At 36.5% G+C, this 20032-nt stretch overlaps 1 protein-coding gene across 2 annotated transcripts; it reads left to right on the top strand.

Annotated features, from left to right (window-relative positions):
• The first annotated feature begins 15679 nt into the window (after positions 1-15679).
• On the top strand, positions 15680-19729 carry LOC113345973 (probable disease resistance protein At5g63020). Of its 2 annotated transcripts, XR_003358343.1 has the most exons (3): positions 15680-19042; positions 19135-19221; positions 19643-19729. XR_003358343.1 is itself a non-coding variant. In XM_026589608.1 (2 exons), exons 1-2 carry the CDS (start codon positions 15700-15702, stop codon positions 19146-19148), a joined length of 3357 nt encoding a protein of 1118 aa, XP_026445393.1. In that variant the 5' UTR covers positions 15680-15699; the 3' UTR covers positions 19149-19426. The 2 variants fall into 2 exon arrangements, 1 of the variants encoding a protein (XP_026445393.1); XM_026589608.1 differs by lacking the exon at positions 19643-19729 and having other exon boundaries at positions 19135-19426.
• The last annotated feature ends 303 nt before the right edge of the window (positions 19730-20032 follow it).

Below are 20032 nucleotides of genomic sequence, written 5' to 3'. Positions count from 1 at the left end.
TTTCTCATAGATCGTTAGAGGTGATTCCTCAATAAAAGTTGGAGTATCCATATATCGCTGCCCACGCATATATTGACCAAGAGTCATTTCCGAAGACGTCTCTTGATAACGAGAATTTCTAGACATATATTCTCGCAACGTCGTCTCAGGTGGCGTCTCCTCAAAATGATTCATCACCGAAGAAATATAAACTACAGAGGGATTCTATACAATCACAAACAAGGCTGACTCGACTCCACCAAAACAAACCTAAAGATTTCTAGCAAACAAAAAGCATGATGGCTCCACTTAGATTGTTTCTAGACCAGCTTCTATATTTCGAAAGGCAATTCGTTGCAATTTGAGCAAACCCCTCTGGAATCAATCCGAGTCAAAGTAAGTTGAATTGAGGCGAGGGAAGCTCAGTGAAGCTTTGATACCCAAGGCCTCACCGCTATCACAAGGCGGCGCAGTCACGCATTCAACTCACAGAAACCATCATGAACATTGGAGTGTGCTTAAAGAGCAACCAATATTTTTCGAACGAGTTTCCTATTAAGCTTGTTACCCTATCGTTCTCGTTCTATTCCAAATTTTAAGCTTGGGTTCGCGTTAGGTTTCGTTTTCCTAAGGCGGGCAAGAAGGGAGCGGTGATGAAATCCAAACCCTTATCTTGTATTGGCCAGGCCTTGCCCTTTACTAGGAATTTAAAAACAGTCCAAATTCGCCCTCAATCAATGAATCACCTTAAGGAATACAGTAACTCGCTTACAGGAGATTCGCGAATGTTTCGATGGACTTACCTCCCGTACCAGACGGGGGATGAACCGTTGAAGTCGACTCGGGTCACGACTCCTATGTCATGTACGAACCCGAGGGGCCGAGACGATATAGTAATCGTCGTCCTTCCCAGCACACAGTTTATATAATTTTTTATTTTTTTTGTTTAATAATACCCTTCCGTAGGGTTAAAAAAATAAAGTCCAATTGTTTAAAGTCCAAAGTCCAAAATAAATAATAATAAAAAAAAATTACAGTTTTCCTCACACACTCTAAAAAAATTAAAAATTAAAAATTAAATCCTAAAATTGTCCTTTTTTCTTCTCTTTTCGCTTTAAGCTTTTTCCTCTCAAAGTCCTTAGTGCTCCACTTCGAACCTGTAAATCAAAGAAAAAAAGACAAAGTAAAAAAGAACAAATAATAATAAAAAAAAAACCTAAAACAATAAAAATAAATCTATATACAAGTCCGCGTCGGCGGCGCCATTTTGTTGTAGTATTTTTTAAGGGATAAATAAGGGATTCGTTTCTCGGACTTGTAAAGATTTAAAAATAAAAATATATACACAATATTTGTCACAATGGGCGAGAGGTACTGGGACTAGGATTCCGCCAATTTCATTTCTTAAGGTTCAAATAATAATTCTTTTATCAATAATAGCTCGAAAAATATATTAAATATATCGACTCTAATTTATTGCCAAGATTGATTCTCAAAATATTAGGTGTAAATGTTAAGCATGGGACATCAAATCATCTAAGCTAAGCATGACCCATCAAATCAAAACACAACTAATTAATTTAAATCATAATTTCAATTAAAATTAATGCAAAAGTCATGAAAAGAATTAAATATAATTACCCAAGTATGAAATAAGGCTTCTTCCATTGCCCCAGTGTTGGGATTTAGCTTCTCATATTAATCATAATCTGAAATACATGTATGTGGCTCAAAAGTTGATTAAAATGATAAAAATGAGTAAAACAGTGAATGTACGACCCACAGAAGGCGTCACAAAAGAACGATAAGAGACAGGTGCTGCTGATATTTAGACTGCGATGCGACCCACGGATGTGCGTCTTAGACACTGGTGATAAACGACTGCCCTCGCTAGTCCGTTCTTCGTGTTCTTGGTGTTCTTCATCATCAGCAGCAGCAGCAACAGAGTTTCATCAACTCTTGATTTCTGCTTCTCTGGAACTCCTCTAGACCCCCAAACTCTCGACAGCCCCTCTACTCGACCCAAAGAACCTTTATATACTCACATGCATCATCAAATCCCCCGCAATAACTCGTGAAAATCCTTCTTTACTCGGAATATTTTTTTTTCTTATTTCGGAGAATAATTTCCAAAAATAACTTCTTCACGCTCCAAATCTCTTCCCACACGCTCCAAATCATGTTGTAATCACCCAGAGTGTTGCTGGAGCCATCAAACTCGATCGAAACACGTCCATAACTCTCCAAAACTCGTGTTTTTCTCCTCCCTGTACGTGTGTCTCTGCTTTGAGTTAGTGGCTTCCCTAGCCAATTCTAGCCAAATTCGATCGGACCCGACACCCAAAATATCTTCCTTAGGCTTAATCACATCTTCTTTCCAAGTCTCAGCCATTTAATCTCCCTATAACACGTTAAAAAATTCGATCAAACTTCTGCCAGTTCCCATGCATGTTTTCCCGCTAAAATTCAGTTTTTGAAATGAAGAAGATGGTGTCCCCCTATCCAAACTGGGGGGTGCGAATAGCAATTGGGGTGGAAACAGTAATTTTGGGGTGGAAAAAGTAATTTTTCTGGATTCCTCCGGCACATTTCTGGGACGCTTCCGGTGCATTTCTGGGGTGCTTTAGTAATTTTCTCTGGGGTGTAAAACACTGCTTTTTGAGCTCATTTCGCCGCAAGGGCTTATTTCTCTAACACTTCCTACAAAGACATAAAATAACACAATAAGTACAAAAACGGGTACTAACAGTATATACAAATGAGATATATTAGACACATAAATGCGTCTATCAAACTTTGATTGCACCTGGTTTGTTTATGCTTGAGAATCTTTTCTTCTGATATAAGATCACTAAAACTAGATCGAAGTTTCGACAGGGATCTTTGGACTGTTTGTAGATCTAAAGACGATCTTGTGATAATCTGTTGTTAACAGACTCCGTTCTGTGCGTGATTGATCACGAGAGATTCAAGTTGTTGTAAGCAGGTGTTTATTGAAGATCAAAGAAGATTTGGAGACAAAGTAGAGTTTGAAGATTTCTAATTTGAGTTTATAATCTTTGGTGTGTACAATACTTGTTTCGATAAAAGAGGATCCAACTATAATCGGTTTATCCTTGTGGTAGATTGGATTGATCAGTTGTGTAGATCGGCATCAATACAATTCTTTGTGATTAAAAGTGTTGATTGCAAAATCTTAACAATTACCCCTGGTAGTTGAGAATAAGATAGATCTAAGAACCTGAAGAAGGAGTTTATTGAGATAAACAGAAGAGCATTTTTAATGTAGAGCTTGTTAAGGAGAAGGCAATACGGAGATTGCAGGTGATACGAAGAGACAAAAGAGATACGGATAAGATGAAATCAAAGATTAATCATAAGATAATTGAAAGAGTTGATAAAGATAATAATCTTGATTGAAAAATAATAATAAGGTGTGTCTCTAAACAAGAAGGCATAGCCTTTAAATAGGTTCACAAGAACCGTAAAATAGAAAATAAAAAGGAAAGATAACTAAACTAGGAAAGCTAAAAGACTTGTAAAGAAAGTAAACTAAACAAAGTTGATTACAGAAAGGAATCAACTTGTCAGAGTTCTTTAGAAAAACGAGAACAACTTGTCAGAGTTCTTTAGAAAAACGAGAACAACTTGTCAAAGTTGCTTCAGTCGTAAAGGGATCAACTAGTCATAGTTGATGATGTCTTGGACAAAAGGATGTACTACATCAGTCCCACCTTCTTTAAAGAAACTCATCCTCGAGTTAATGATTAGAAAGAACTTCATTCTCTCCATGAAATGTAAATATTTCTTGAACATTGAAGATATTATAGATGATCCAATTTGATGGAAGATCAACAACATATGCATTGTCACTGATTTTCTTCAAAATATTGAATGGTCCATATTTCTTCATCTTGGTCTTGTTATAATTACCAGTAGGAAATCTTTCTTTTGTAAGATGAATCATAATCAATTCACCTTCTACGTTGATTTGCATCTTCTTTGTACTTGTTGTTAAAATATGCAAGTTTGGCTTTCACTTCTTGATGAATCTGTGAAGCTTTCTCAAGCATATTATCATCTCTTGTACTCGAGTTTTGCAACTTTGGAAGAACTACCAAGTCTAAAATATGGTTAGGGACCTTATAATAAACAATTTCAAAAGGTGTCTTACCTGTAGGTCGATTAACTGAAGTGTTAAAAGAAAACTCCATATGAGGAAGAAGACTATCCCATTGTTTTTCTTTGCCTTCAAGAATCTTAGATCGAATCAGATTTCCTAGAGAAGGATTGACCACCTCAGTTTTCCCATCTGTTTGGGGATGATCAGTTGTGCTATATTGAAGTTTAGTTCCTAAACGCATCCATAAATATTTCCAGAAATAGCTCAAAAATTTGGTATCTCTATCAGATGTGATAGTTTTGGGAATTCCATGCAGACGTACTACTTCCTTGAAAAATAAGTAAGCAACATGTGAAGCATATGTTGTTTTCTTGCAAGCTATGAAGTGGGACATTTTTTAATAACGATCCACCACTACCATAATAGAATCATTCCCTTTAGAAGTACGTGATAAACCAAGCACAAAATCTATGCTAATATCTACCCAAGGAGCCTCTGGAATTGGAAGTGGAGTATACAATCATGTGTTTTGAATAGTTACCTTAGATTGTTGACAAACCATGCATTTTTGTATGTACCTTTGAACATATCGTTTCAATGAAGGCCCGGAAATAACGTTTTTCAACCAAAGAAATGGTTTTATCACGTCCAAAATGTCCACCAAGACCACTTCTATGCAATTCCATGATGAGATGAAGACGTAAAGAGCATTGTGGAATACATAAACGATTTCCTTTAAAAAGAAAACCATCTTGAATGAGGAAATCATTAAGAGCGCCTGTTGAAGAACCACACTTCTCCCAGAAACTCTGAAAATCCTTGTCTTCACTATAGAGGTCTTTTAGAAAATCAAAAGACAAACTCTCATGTTTGAGAGTGACAAGAAGGTGAGCTCTCCTACTCAAGGCATCATCTACTTGGTTTAATTTTCCACTCTTATGTCTTATTGAGAAAGTATATTTATTGATAGTTGACAACCACCTATCATGCATTCTATTAACTTTGGCTGATGCTTTTAGAAATTTAAGAGCTTGATGATTAGTATTGACTATGAACTCACTATGAATAAGATAAGGATGCCATTGCTTCAATGCTTGAACAAGTGATATTAATTCCAGTTCATAGGTAGACCATTTCTTCCTTGTATCAGAATTCTTCTCACTGTAATAAGCAACTAGATGATCTTCCTGAGAGAGTACAACTCTTATACCAACAATGGAAGCATCACAATGTATTTCAAATGGTTTGTCAAAATTCGTCATAGAAAGAACATGAGCACTACACAGTTTTTCTTTGAGTAAATTGAAGTTCTTATCTGCCTCTTTAGTCCACACAAAGGTGTCACAATTTAAATAATCTGTAAGACCAGCTGCAATAGTGCTGAAAATTTTGACAAATCTCCTATAAAAAGGAGATAAGCCATGAAAGCTTCGCACTTCACGAATAGAAGTAGGAGTAGGCCATTTAACAATGTCTTTAACCTTTGAATTATCAACATAAATACCAGTACTTGAAACTACATATCCCAAAAATGTCACTTTATTTGTAAGGACAACGCATTTTTTAAGGTTCACAAATAACACGTTCTCTTGTACTGCAGAAAATACCTGAGATAAATGTTCAAGATGTTCTTCCTCATTGCGACTGTAGATCAAAATATCATCAAAATATATGATGACAAATTTACCTAAAAAAGGTTGCAACACTTGACTCATAAGACGCATAAACGTGCTAGGAGCATTAGATAAACCAAATGGCATTACAAGACATTCATATAATCCTTAACGAGTATTAAATGCAGTCTTCCATTCAACACCCACACGAATGCGTATTTTATGGTATCCACTTCGTAAATCAAGATTTGTAAAAACTTTGGCACCAGAAAGAAGATCAATCATATCGTCTAGTCTAGGTATTGGAAATCTATATGGTATAGTTATTTTGTTCAATGCCCTGCAATCTATACACATATGATGACCACCATATTTCTTATCTACTAAGAATGTTGGACTAGCACAAGGACTTTGGCTTAACCTAATCAATCCTTTTTGCAAGATAAGTTCCTGGTATAAAATCTATTTGATTTTTCAAATCCTTTAATGGAGGTAAGGTATTAGGTAATTCATCAGAAAATAAGCTACCAAAAGAAGATAGTAAGTTTTGTACCTTAGAAGGAATTTCCACCATCGGCTTAGTAGACTCATGAGAACTTAAAGTATGAGTTTGTTGTAAAGATCGAGTAATGGAAGCAACTAGGCCGGTGCAGAATGTTCTCTTGTTGAAGTAGAAGGTCGTAAAGCCCATAATACTTTAGTAAAACCGTCATGAATGAACGTGTACGTATTCTCATAGCAGTTATGAACATCACAAATATCATACTTCCATGGCCTTCCCAGAAGTAAATTTGCATCACTCATATTAATCACGCCACAAAGAGCATAATCTTCATATCCATGGAATGAAAACTTAACCAACCACTGATGAGTTATCTTTTCTGTTGAAGAACTGTTTATCCATCCAACAGAGTATGGATTTGGATGAACAGTTACTGGCAAACCCAATTTCTTAACCAACTGTGCAGCTACATAATTTTCAGTACTTCCACTATGATCATACTACAAAGTCTATCTTCTATAATTCTTTGAAACTTGAAAATACCATGTCTTTGTGAAAGACATGGTTCGGTGATCAGTATTGGACGTAAAACACCTAGAAAATCTGCATCATAAGCTTCATGTGCATGCAAATAATGATGTTCTTCTTCTTCAAAGATATCTTATTCTTGTGTTTCTTCTTGAGTTTCACTAATATAAGCATGAAACTTACGACAACCATTAGAAGTATGCCCAGATTGATTGCATTTGTTACACTTCTCTCCCCTAAATTTTGCATAAGGATTAGCAGCTTTAGGTAAATGAGGTAATTGTTGTTGATATTTACCTCTAGTATTTGGAGAAGTATCTCTTTGGTTTGTACCCTGAGGTGTTTTAGCAGCATGAATATTCATTAATGGTGCATTGTCTGAAGGAAGAGGTGTTTGGTTGAATGAAAAATTTGGAGCTGATGGGTGTTGAACAGGTCGACTATAACTTCGCTCTTTTGGATCAACAACTTTGGTTGATCCTTTTTCAATTTGGTTACCATAATAAAGTTGGGAATTATATGGTTTTGTATCTTTATAAAAGTGTTGATAAGGAGCTTGTCGAGGTGATGCTATCCTGGAGGTATTTAATACACACTTTTCAATCTTAATAGCTTGTTAAATAGCTTGAACCATTGTAAACACAGATTGTGTCATTCCTGTTAGAGCATTGCTCGTTCGAACTCGCATGCATTGCTATCTCAAGCATGTTTGTCAATGTTAGTGATCAAAACTATAAGTCTTGATTTCTAGTCTATTATATCTAAGTCTCGGACTAGGATAGAAAGTGTATTTCAGCTCAAGGACTTCATGGGTTTTCATCATACAAGTAGAAGAACTACTCAAGGAACCGGTGGAACTTCTCGAAAAAAAGGTATGTGAAGACTTGAACTTGTCTATCACTCAAAAGTCTATCTACTCTATCTCCTACTCTTTGAGACAAAAAGTCGTATGCTATATATATAAACTTTGATTATACACATTTGGTATTTCGAGACGAGTATACCTCGCCTATCTATATCTCGAAATATGAGTTGGTAAGCTTTTCGCTTTAACCAAGTTTATCTTTACCATGTGACGAAAGTCATGATATGTTTCAATCATCTTGAAAATTGCTTTGAAGAGAAATGGTGTAACAACTATATAACATCCTCTAAGAATGTTTCAATGATTGAAATGAGAGTTTATATTAAATAACAAATGGTGGACATAAGCATTGTTGTGGAAACACATTTATGTATAAGTCATATTCCTTGACCAAAGTTTGCGAACTTTGTTGAGCAAGGGAACCGGAAGAATGGCAAGAGCCAAGTCCGCAAACTCAGTCTGCAAACTGCCAAAGTTCTCAAACCCGAGAATTTCTGTTGGAGTTGACAAACTACTTGAGTGAAGCTAAGTCCGCAAAATTAGTCCGCGAACCGGCGAAGTTCTCATACCCGAGAATTTCTGCTGGAGTTTGTAAACTCTGCTGGGTAACTTAAGTCCGCGAACCTAGTCTGCAAACTTGAGAAGTTTATATATCTGAAGATGATTTCTGAACTTAAACTTAAATAGACTAAGGAACACAGTTTTCAAACTGTGGCTATAAAATTTCATGAACCGATTCAAGTGAATCAAATCATCTTTACTGCAATTGTGTCTTGTGTAGTACATGATATTTCCTTGCAATTGAACAACTCTCTAACTAGTTCATTTGAACTAGTATGGTGAAGAAAAACGTGGTTGATATGAAATGCTCATATGGCTAACCTTTTGGTTAACTATTGTTGAACCAACAAGTGTACACGTTTGGGTACGTTTAACAAACCTAGAAGCGTGCATTGTCAAGTGTGTGTAACAAGCTAAGTTTTCGATCTAACGGTTGAGAAATATTAGCTTGAATCTAAACATGTTTTCATCTAACGGTGGATATTGATTGCTTTGTTACCAAAGTAACCTAATTGCAAACCTTGATTTGAAAGACTATATAAAGGAGACATCTATTATTGTGCAAAGCCAATCCCCACACCTCACGTGTGACACTAGTTTGCATACTAGAGTCGGTTCTCTTTTAACCTTTGGTTTTCTTCTTCTAAAACCAGGTTAACGACTTAAAGACTTCATTGGGATTGTGAAGCCAGACCGATACTACTTTTATCGTAGTTGTGTGATCTGATCTTGCATCTTCTATCATATGAGTACAATCAGATTGATTGGATTGGTATTGATATCTCCATTAGGCAAGATATAAAAATTAATCACAAACATCTTCATCTCATTGTTTGTGATTCCACAACATCTTGTTTCACTACCATACGATTAAGATTGTTGTGGGGTGATTGATAATTCTAGGCTGTTCTTCGAGAATATAAGACCGGATTATCAATTGGTTCCTGTTCATCTTGATTATTATCAAAAGACGGAACAAAACCTTTTAGGGTTTATCTGTGGGAGACAGATTGATCCTTTGATAGACTTATCTATGTGAGACAGATTTGTTTATTGTCAAAGCCTGCGATTTTGGGTCGTAACAACTCTTAGTTGTGGGTGAGATCAGCTAAGGGAATTAAGTGCGCAGTATCCTACTGGGATCAGAGGCGTAGGGAGTACAACTGTACCGAGACTGATTGGGGTTGAACTAAAGTCCAGTCCGAAGTTAGCTTGGAGTAGGCTAGTGTCTATAGCAGCTTAATACAGTGTGCGTTCAATATGGACTAGGTCCCGGGGTTTTTATGCATTTGCGGTTTCCTCGTTAACAAAATTTCTGGTGTCTGTGTTATTTCAATTTCCGCATTACATTGTTTTATCTTTATAACTGAAATAATACAAATTGTGCATTTAGATCATCAATTAGAATAATCCAACCTTTGGTTGTTTATTGTCATTGATTGATCCTTGGATATTGGTCTTTGGTACCATCCAAGTTATTCCTTGTATTTGATTAGAACTCGACGTTCCTGCTTGAGTAAATCAAATCAAGAGAGAGATATAAACTCGTTGATATACTTTTAATTGATTGAGTCTTGTTGATTATCTTAAAAGTATATTCTAGTTAGTCCATACAGATTGCAAAGCGAAATATTGGGTGGTATTGTTAGACCCCCGCTTCTTCAATTCCTTGCTGAATTAGGTTGTTCAAACCATCTATAAAACGTGCAACCAATTTTTATTCAGTTTCATTCAATCTGTTTTGAGCAATCAATGCATAAAATTCAGTTACATATTCCTCTACTAGTCTAGCACCTTGTCGACAGTTTTGAAGCTTGTGAAACAACTGTTGTTTTAAATATTGCGGTAAAAACTTAGCTCTTAATAAGTCACGCATTCTCTTTCAAGTTCGTATAGGAGGTTTGTGATACTTACGTCGATCGTCACAGAGAGTTTCCCACCAAGCTGCAGCTCCTCCTTTAAGTTTATATGCTACCAGTTTCACCTTAGAAGAATCAGGGACTTCCATAAAAGTGAAAATTGATTCTACTTCATATAACCAATCCAACATATCTTCAATATGTAAACCACCATTAAAACTAGGAATATCAACCTTTAATTTGTATTCTGGAAGATTTCCATAAGAATTCATATTAGACTTCAATAGTTTTTCGTCTTTCCATTGTTGTTCTTGGATGTCTTCATGTTTGTCTTCGTCATCACTGTTGATATTTACTACTGTATATTTTTTATGAAGTTAACCTTCTGATGGTTCTGTGTGATGAATAACATGTGAAACATGTCCAGGGATAGACGTATTTTGAATAAAGGAAGGTTTAATTTTCTTTGTTTCATCATCTTCATTTACTCCTGTCTTCTTTTCTCCTTCTTCGTCATCAACAGTTAACTTAGGCATGTCATCCAGACCTGCATGTTTCCATAACTTGTCTAGACACTCTTCTTGGAATACCAATATTTTTTCGATAGTTCCAAACTTCTTTATAAAATCATATGTAAGAGTCTTTACTTCAGTTTTATTGGTATCAAACTTGTTTTCCAAAGAGGTAACTGAGGTTTGAAGAGTTTGCAAAAGTTATGCGATTTCAATAAGGGTAGGAGATTTATCTGCCATTGAAAAGAAAAATAGGGCTTTGAGTTTGTGCGGAAGCTGTGAAGGATCCGTCTTTAGATAAAAATCTAAAAACTCTGTAACTGATACCAACTAACGTAGAGCTTGTTAAGAAGAAGGCAATATGGAGATTGCAGGTGATACGAAGAGACGAGAGAGATACGAATAAGATGAAATCAAAGATTAAGAATAGGAGAATTGGAAAAGTTGATAAAGATAATAATCTTGATTGAGTAATAATAATAAGGTGTGTCTCTAAACAAGAAGGCATAGCCTTTAAATAGGTTCACAAGAACCGTAAAATAGAAAAGAAAAAGGAAAGCTAACTAAACTAGGAAGTCTAAAAAACTTGTAAAGCAAGTAAACTAAACAAAGTTGATTACATAAAGGAATAAACTTGTCAGAGTTGCTTCAGAAAAACGAGAACAATTCAGTCGTAAAGGGATCAACTAGTCATAGTTGATGCTGTCTTGGAAAAAAGGATGTACTACATCACTTTGTTGAACTCATATCACTTGGTTGAAGAAAGTTGATACCGAACATATTTGTTGTTCGTTTACTATTTGGAATACGAACCAAAGGAATTGTTTCAAGTACGTGTCTTATTACAGGTCGGAGGCATGGGAATACATACGAACTAGGTGAATTATAGGTTTAGATGATTGGTCTCAATTATATGAAGTTAGGTAATTTTGTATAGCGGCTTAATCCTGAGAGTATTCAATTCTGGACAAGGTCCCGGGGTTTTTCTGCATTTGCGGTTTCCTCGATAACAATATCTTGCTGTGTCATTTACTTTTATTTTCCGCAATTATAATTGTTGTTATTATAATTTAAAGTAAATCACACAAACGTTAATTCCTATTTACTTGATAACAATCCTCTTGTGTTTGATTAAGTCCGTACCTCTTATCAAGTAAACATACTTCCTTGTTCTATTTTCTCGATACCATATCCATAGACGATCACACGAGGTGTGAACCTATTAGTTTTATTGTCTCGACTCAGTCCATAGACAATCACTTTCGGAGAAAGGATTTATAGGTGGAAAAGTTTTAGCTTGAGGTATATTTGGATACTCTCACCTTTTCACATTCATAAAATATATATCTATAGAAGATAATAAGATAAGATGATATTGAAGAAGAAGATTTTTTTTTTTTGATTGGTAAAGAATTTGGTGCTGGCGAGTTTCAAACTCGGGTCACTGGTATCATCACCCAATGACTTTACCATTTTACTACAATGACACCGTCGAAGAAATAAAAAAGAACTCGGTTCACTTTACAGAGCATCTACCAGAGGTAAGGAAATAAAGAAGAAAAATACATCACAATTAAGCGAAAAGAGCATCCCAATTATTAAGCACAATGCTAGAATGGTTCAAGTGAGATGTTCTACCAGCTGCGTTTGCCCAAGCTAAAACAAGAGACTTCACCTCTATACCTAAATCAGGTTCAATCTTGAAGTTGTCATTAGGCTCAAAGGTACATCTGTTTCTTTCCATCCAAATAGTGTATACGACTGCAGCTGGGATGAGGCTCCATATGAAGTTCCCTGTGTGTGAGAAGTGAACATGATGCCAGGTGAGGGCAAGCATTCCCATAATTCTAGGCATAACCCACGCCCAAAAGTTGCTAGGTAAAGCCATAGACCAAATCGTGTGTGATATCTTACAATGTAGAAAGATATGATTTTGAGATTTTGTGTCATAGACACCAGATTAGGATGTTGACTTTTGGAGGGATAACTTTCTTCCAAACAAAGGCACGGGGAAAGTCTTGAATACCAAAATTTGCAACCAACTTTGCGTATAAAAATTTAACACGGAAGATGCCAGAACTGTGCAAGGACCACCTTCTTATATATTATGAATGTAATTTCTCAACAATCATAATAAATTATTAATAAATAACAAGGTATGATATTGTCCAACTACCTCCCAAAGTTGTATACTTCTTGTGGAAATGCATAAAGGATTGTTTGCCTATAAGAGATAAGATTGTTAAACATGTCCCAAACATTGATGTTAAATATCCTCTGTGCGGTTCTAAAAATGAATGTTTGCAACATTTATTCGTGAATTGTTCTGTTTACAATGAACCACTCTATCTCAGGTATGTTAGGAAGTAATAATTTCACAAAGTGTTTAATAAATTTCTTTAAATCTAACAATTTCCATGAGAGACTATGCAGGAAACTTTGAGAGCTGTCAGTTGTACTCTATGGTGAAGATTAGATGTTCGATAATCTTTCATAAGATCCAATTTAGACCCTCTAACTATATTTTTTATGTGAGAAATTATATAACAGAAATAGAAAGTCCAGTTACTTATAAAAGGTAAATATTTCCAGGCACTAAACAAAATGATTTCGGTGATGATGATGAAAACTAGGGTTAATAACACAAATCAAGCATAATATGATAGACACAAATTTAACGTGGTTCGGCATGGTTTGCCTATATCCGCTGACGAATCCCCGTATGAAGAGATATTTTATTGATGTATGGGTTACAATGATCCCTTTTTAGGGTTTGTTGGTGTATTTTTCTCTATCCGGGTGTGTCCCTTTAGGGTTATATTTCCCCTCTAATTACAGTTCAATATCTGGGTTAAACCCTAATTTTGAGATAACTTCCTTCGCAAGTAAGTTGACTAGGAAGATATCTGGAATGTTTCAGAACTTTCTCTGCATCTTGGTCAGCAAGTCATCCAGAAACTTCCACAATCTTCTTCCAAGGTTTTTGCATTTGATAGGTGGAAATGGGCCAAATTGGCATGGGCCTGCGGGTTTGACCAACGACCTTGACTTTGACTGGCAGGGTTGACTTTCGTCGTTGACTGTGAAGATCGATCTTTGAATAGCAGATTGCGTTGAATGGAGACATGGTTGGAGACTGGATGGTTGAAAACATGGATGGAGATTGGCTAACAGCACGACTAGCAACAAAGCTGGAAACTGGTTGGCTTCGCATCTGGAAACTTGGCTGGACACTTGTTGGCATCCCATCTGGAAACTTGGATGGAAACTGGTTGGCACCACTGCTGGCAATCTGGATAGAGGACTTCGCCTGCGCACAAGGCCGGGCAACATGTATGTCGGACTTGGCCGAGGAGCATGTCCGGGGAGCATTCGGCAGCACCGCTGGCAACTTGGCTACGACCGTTGACCAAATGTTGACTATTTCGGTTGACCCATCGTTGACTTTGACCATTGATTGGTCGTTGACTTCAGGTAACACTGGGCCGGCTGGTGAGCTGCGTCTGTTGGCTGGTTGGCAGGCTTGGATGATGGCTGAATGGTGACCCGGACAATATTCTGGCCCAATATGTGATAATTTTATCATGGTAGATGCATGTCTGGGATGGATGTTAACGCAACCCGTAGCTTGGAATCCTCCGAGTGGACTTCTGATACAAAACTTAATTTTGATGTCAGCTTTTTTAAATCACTGCCTATTAGAATTGGACTAATAATGAGAAATGTTACAGGTCAATTCATTGGAGCCAAAGAAATGCAAACCATTGGGATAGATGAAGAACAACAAGATGTAGTAGCTGCACTAGAAGTTGTTAAATGGGCTAAGCAGAAAGGCATTAAGGATCTGCACATGGAGGGAGACAATTTGCATGTAGTAGTGTCAATAAATGGTGCATTAGGAAGAATAAACTGGACAACAAATAATGTTATTCAGGAATGTCGTTTTTTAATTAACTCTAGCACTTTTTTTTTTTTTTTTTTTGAAGAAACATAAAGTCTTATTGAAAACAACTAAAATACAAAGTTTACCGGGACAAACACACCAGAAAACAAAGGCACACCAACACAGTCTAAAAAACAAACTAAAAGAAAAACACACATTTCACTCCCCCTCAGAGTTAATAAGAAGCCTATTTTTATCTCTGAGAAGATGCAAGTTACGAAAATCTGGTGGATGAGAACACCATATATTTTCCTACACTCCTTAATTCTAGCAAATTTAGATAACACATCAGCTACTTTATTACAACATGCAGGTGTAAACTGAACTCTAACTTCATGCATACTACTAAGTAAACTTAAAGATTCAACTAATAAAGATTGATCCTCCCATCTAACATTTTCCAATCGATTTTGTTGAGCAGCTTCCATAAGATTCTTGTTGCCTCCTTCCAAAATAAGATTGATGAAGCCTTTGTTGTGCACCCATTGAACAACCCTAGTACATTCTGCACCTTATAATTAACTCTTTTCGGAGCTCTGTTAGGTCTTAGAGTCAAGACACGTAACAAGGATGTGGATTAGGGTTAGGGATAAGATTACTCATAGGTAATTATTTATAGTCTTCTAACCTTCCCTTCTAAATTTGGAAAAATAAATTTTCCTAACAGTGGATTGTCGTTTATCATTTGATTCATTTCAGCCGTGATGATTTTCGCAAGAGAAATTGTTTACTCCCAATTTCAAACGTGCATGGTCTTACAACGAAGAGAAACGGGACAGATATGCAATACTTGAAAGAAACGGGCGTATAAAAAAATCTCGAGATAAATCCAAATTTAAAGTTTAATTAGCATGGCGGCTATGGCCTCAAATAGGTTCTTGATTAATTAGTAGTACAACTTGATTAATTAGTAGTACAACTTGATTTTTAAATATTTCCTATCAAGTTGTACCATTTGCCAACCACTCCCGCCAACAACTTGCCCTAACGGAAGGAACCAATTTGATTACTTATTAGAGGTCAACTTTGAAGGGACAAAATTTTAAAATGATTGTGTAATTTGTTTGATTAAAAATGGCAGTAGATGTGGAGTACTGCAGTAATACTATAACAGGACATATTGGGGGTAGCTGGTAACCTTTATTATATTCTTACTTACATCTCATTTCTCAAACAAGAGTTTCTATCCAAAAAAAAGTCTCTCAATTTCAAGAATGGCGGATTTGATTGTGTCTCTCATTTCTCCCATTACTGAGCTTATCAAGTGTTGTTTTCCTCCAATTAAGGTTGGATTTAGGTACTTAGTTCGACATGAGAAAAAGATTGGAGAGCTTAAAACCAAAGTCAATACGCTGAGGACATTAAAATCAGATGTGCAACTTAAAGTAGAAGCAGCCGAAAGGAACCGTGAAACAATTTTTGATGAAGTAGTGAAATGGCTTGGCGAGGTGGATGCACAAACTACTCAAGATCCACAAATGGTGGCCTTAATGAATGGGCAAGCTCTTGATGAAATTAATAAAATAAAACATTTTACTCGTCGTTATGGCGTTGGTAAACTTATTATTAAAAAAAGTGAACTAATTGATTCACTTATTCTCCAAGGAAGAAATTGTTCAAGTGTTTCTACCGGTATCAGTCGTTTAGTTCTTGGTGTAGATTGTTTCCCAAAAGATCCAGATTTCGAGTCGTTTCCATCAAGAGAGTCTGTTAGGGCTGAAGTCATCAAAGCGTTGAGGGACGCCAAGACTAACTTGATCGGGGTATATGGAATGGGTGGAATTGGGAAAACAATGCTGATTAATGAAATTTGTAGCCAAGTCAAAGAAGATAAACTTTTTGAGGTGGTTGTATTCGTAGCTGTATCTCAGAATGTGGAATTGAAGAAGATACAAGCTAAAATAGCCGAGGCGCTAGAGTTTGGAGCAATTAAACAAAGCGAAGATGAAACCACAAGAGCATTGACTTTATCAGCACGGTTAATGGAGGTACAGAGCATACTCATTGTGTTAGATGATCTATGGACAGAGGACTTCAACTTACATCATGTGGGCATACCTTATGGACAAAACAAAGGCTGCAAAGTTGTTGTTACTACAAGAATCCGTAAAGTATCTTGTGGTAGTCATGAATTTCAAACCAACATCGAAGTGAAGACCATAACTGAAGATGAATCACGGGATCTGTTCAAGAAAAAGGTCGGTGATATTCCGGATATTGATGTGGCTAGAGAGATCGTCAGGGAGTGCAATGGTTTGCCAATAGCACTTGTTGTGCTCGGAAGGGCATTGAGAAAAAAAGACACTGAAGTATGGGAAACATTTTCTATTCAACTAAAGAATTCTCAGATTAAAGACATCGCAGGTATGAATTCCAGAGTTTACTGCTCGATAAAATTGAGTTATGATTTCTTGAAGAATGAGTTGGAAAAAAGATGTTTCCTGCTTTGTTGCCTATTCCCGGAAGACTATAAAATAACTGTGATTAATGAACTCATGATGTACTTTATCTGTGATGATACTAATTTGCGTGGCTTCACTAATCTAAAGCAAGCCAGGTGGAAATTACACACAGTATTGCTGTTACTCACAGATTCATGTTTATTATTGCGTGATGAGAAAATGTCCGTTGTGTGGATGCATGACATTATTCGTGATGTGGCAATCTCAATTGCCTCCGAAGAAGAACATGGTTTCCTTGTAGAAGTTGGCAAGGGTTTAACTGAGTGGCCGAATCTGTTACTATCACCGTCGAGTAATTCAAGGTTCCAACGGCTATCACTGATGAGAAACTCGATCAGCGGACTCCCCGACCAACCTGAAATTCCTCTTCTCGTTAGCATGTCTTTGGAAGGAAATGAAACATTGAAGGACATTCCGGATGATTATTTTCAAGGTATGAAGCAAATGGAAACTCTTGATTTGCGCTCAACTGGTATTTCTAAATTACCCAAGTCGATTTCATTACTTTTAGGTCTCCGAACACTTTATCTAGATTATTGTGTTTTTGATTCTTCGACTGACATATCTCTAGTTGGGCTTTTAAAGAAACTTGTAATACTTAGTCTGCAAGGTTGTAATTTGGAGCGACTGCCAACCGAGATAGGTGAACTAACTGGTTTGAAGTCGTTAAATTTGTCGCGAAACAAGTCTCTGCACGTTCCACCAAATGTTATATCGAAGTTGTCTCAGCTGGAAGAGTTATACATGAAGGAAAGCTTCAGAGGGTGGGAAGTCCAAGGGTGGAAAAGTGAAATGAAAGCTAGTTTAGAAGAGATAACATTTTTATTACAAAGAGGTGTATTAACTACTCTACATTTCAGTTTGGATAAGAGTCGTCGCGAGCTTCATATTGAGAAGGATGGACCAAGAAGAATCCATTTGGATGTAACTTTTGGCCAGAGAACAGGGTTAGACTACAGGTCCTGCCACAATTTCCTTGATGTTATGGTTTCTCCTCCAATTTGTCATATCATTATGGTGTTGTTGGAAAGAGTCGAAACGCTAAAGCTTAAAAGGAGTAACGATCTGAAGAGTGTAGCACAAATTGTTCCAACTCATGTTGGATTTAAAAATATGAAGTCTCTTGGTATTGAAGAATGCAATGGCATGGAATTTCTGATGAGGGCGCAGGAAGCAGAAGTCGCAAGAAACACTTTCAGTGCTATGGAAGATCTAGTCATCCGTTCAATGAATAATTTGGAGCAACTTTTTGATGGACCAGTACCAATAGGATTCATTAAGGAACTAAAAAAGCTGACCATAAGCAAGTGCAATAAGATGGCTAGTATTTTCGACTCAAATTTGTTGAAAATGGTGCCGAATTTAGATGATCTTAGAGTAGAAGGTTGTGAAATGTTGAAGGAAATATTTAACTTAGAAGAAGCAGATGAACCTATTCCTGGAGAGCGAAGTTATAATGTCAATTCATGTTTGAAACTAAAAAATATGCATTTGGAGGGCTTACAATCTCTGGAGATCATATGCAAAGGAGTCATTCCAAATGGAGGTTTTGACAATCTTCTAAAAGTAGAGCTTTATACTTGTGACAAAATTGAACATCTCTTTTCTCCAGACATTGCAGCAGGGCTTCGGCAGTTAGAAGAGCTCAAGATTCGGTTTTGTCTAAAGATGGTGAAACTAATAGCACCAGAGGAAGACATGGTAGAATGCTCATCGACTGCTGTATCTCCTGAATTGAGATTCTTTCCTAAGCTAAAAACGCTACTCATTGAACACTGTTTTAATTTTGAGCAATTATGGGTGGCCAAAAATCTTGCAAATTCTCGTGAGAACCCAGTTCTACTTCCTGAATTGCTTACACTAGAGCTGAAGTATCTACCAAAACTTACTGATTTGCATCAGGGGTCCACCAGCCTGGAATACCCTTGTTTACAACATCTGGAAGTAGTTATGTGTGATAATTTGAAGAGGATTTGTTTGTCGCATCAAAGAACACCAAAGTTGGAAAAGATTGTGGGAAACCATGAGACGTGGTTTCAAACCATTGAATGGGGAAGTCCAAGCGACGAACAACTTATGCGTCACCTTTTTTCAAGTATGTATTCTGTTTCTTTTTTCAATTGATAAACCCTTGCTTCACGTGTGTGTTTGGCGACTGATCACACTTCATAATTTCAAAACTTGCAGCGCATGCATGGTGAATTATAAAGAAAGAAGAAGAATGATGGAATCTGACCAAAAAACCAAAACCAGAACCTTTTTTTCCAGTAGCAGGTAGGCTACAGTTTATCTCATAAATGTATAACATAGTTTTTAGGCCGGCCTGACAGAGCCTTGCACCATCTTCTTGAAATTTATTTTAAATAATGGGAAATTCCTAAATCCAAGGACTGGAAACTTTAATCTTTCGCTTGATTGCATGTTCAATGTTGTGAACGGAACTGATCATATTTATTCGGAATTTATTTGTAATTTGTATTCTTAATTATATTTGATCTCAATAACTTGTTCAGTGCTGTGAATTGATAATGAATAATTTAGATAAAGGTTGTGAACTGATAAATTCTATTTGCGATTTATTTGTAATTCGCATTTTTATTTCTTGAAAAAGTTTTTTATTTTGTTTTTTCTTATGGAAATAATACAACTGATTAGCAATTTTTTTTTATTGAAAACATTACCTCATCATGTACAGAAACAATCACGTCTTACATCGCATAGTATAGCCAGATGCTATGAGTTTGCATAATGCCGCAATTACCTCGCAATTAGATAATATGAGTGACAAGGTGTTGGACCGCAAAAAGTTGCAGGAAGAATACGCAGCTGTAGGGAGGAAGAAGATGAAGATGAATAACTCACCAACTATGTCAGTTGCAAAATGCAAAGAAGAGTCGGAGAGAACTTTCGTTTATAGAAGTGCTTGCAACAGGTCTTTAGAAATTGATAATCATCTTTTTCAACTGTGTAAGTTCAGCAATAAATAAAGCATTCGCGCCAGACAGAAATTGGAACATCTGGTCTTCTTCACTCATGCCACGCGCTTCTTGCACCAATGCAAGGAAGTTTTCAGCATAGGCCTATG

This window comes from Papaver somniferum, unplaced genomic scaffold (genome assembly GCF_003573695.1).
Source record: "Papaver somniferum cultivar HN1 unplaced genomic scaffold, ASM357369v1 unplaced-scaffold_84, whole genome shotgun sequence".
In the NCBI taxonomy this organism is placed as follows: domain Eukaryota; kingdom Viridiplantae; phylum Streptophyta; class Magnoliopsida; order Ranunculales; family Papaveraceae; genus Papaver; species Papaver somniferum.
The sequence above is the reverse complement of the archived record's forward strand: the minus strand, read 5'-3'. Positions and strand labels throughout refer to the sequence as shown.

Coding starts and splice junctions, on each gene's coding strand:
- LOC113345973 (XM_026589608.1), top strand. CDS start 15,700: ATGGCGGATTTGATTGTGTCTCTCATTTCTCCCATTACTGAGCTTATC.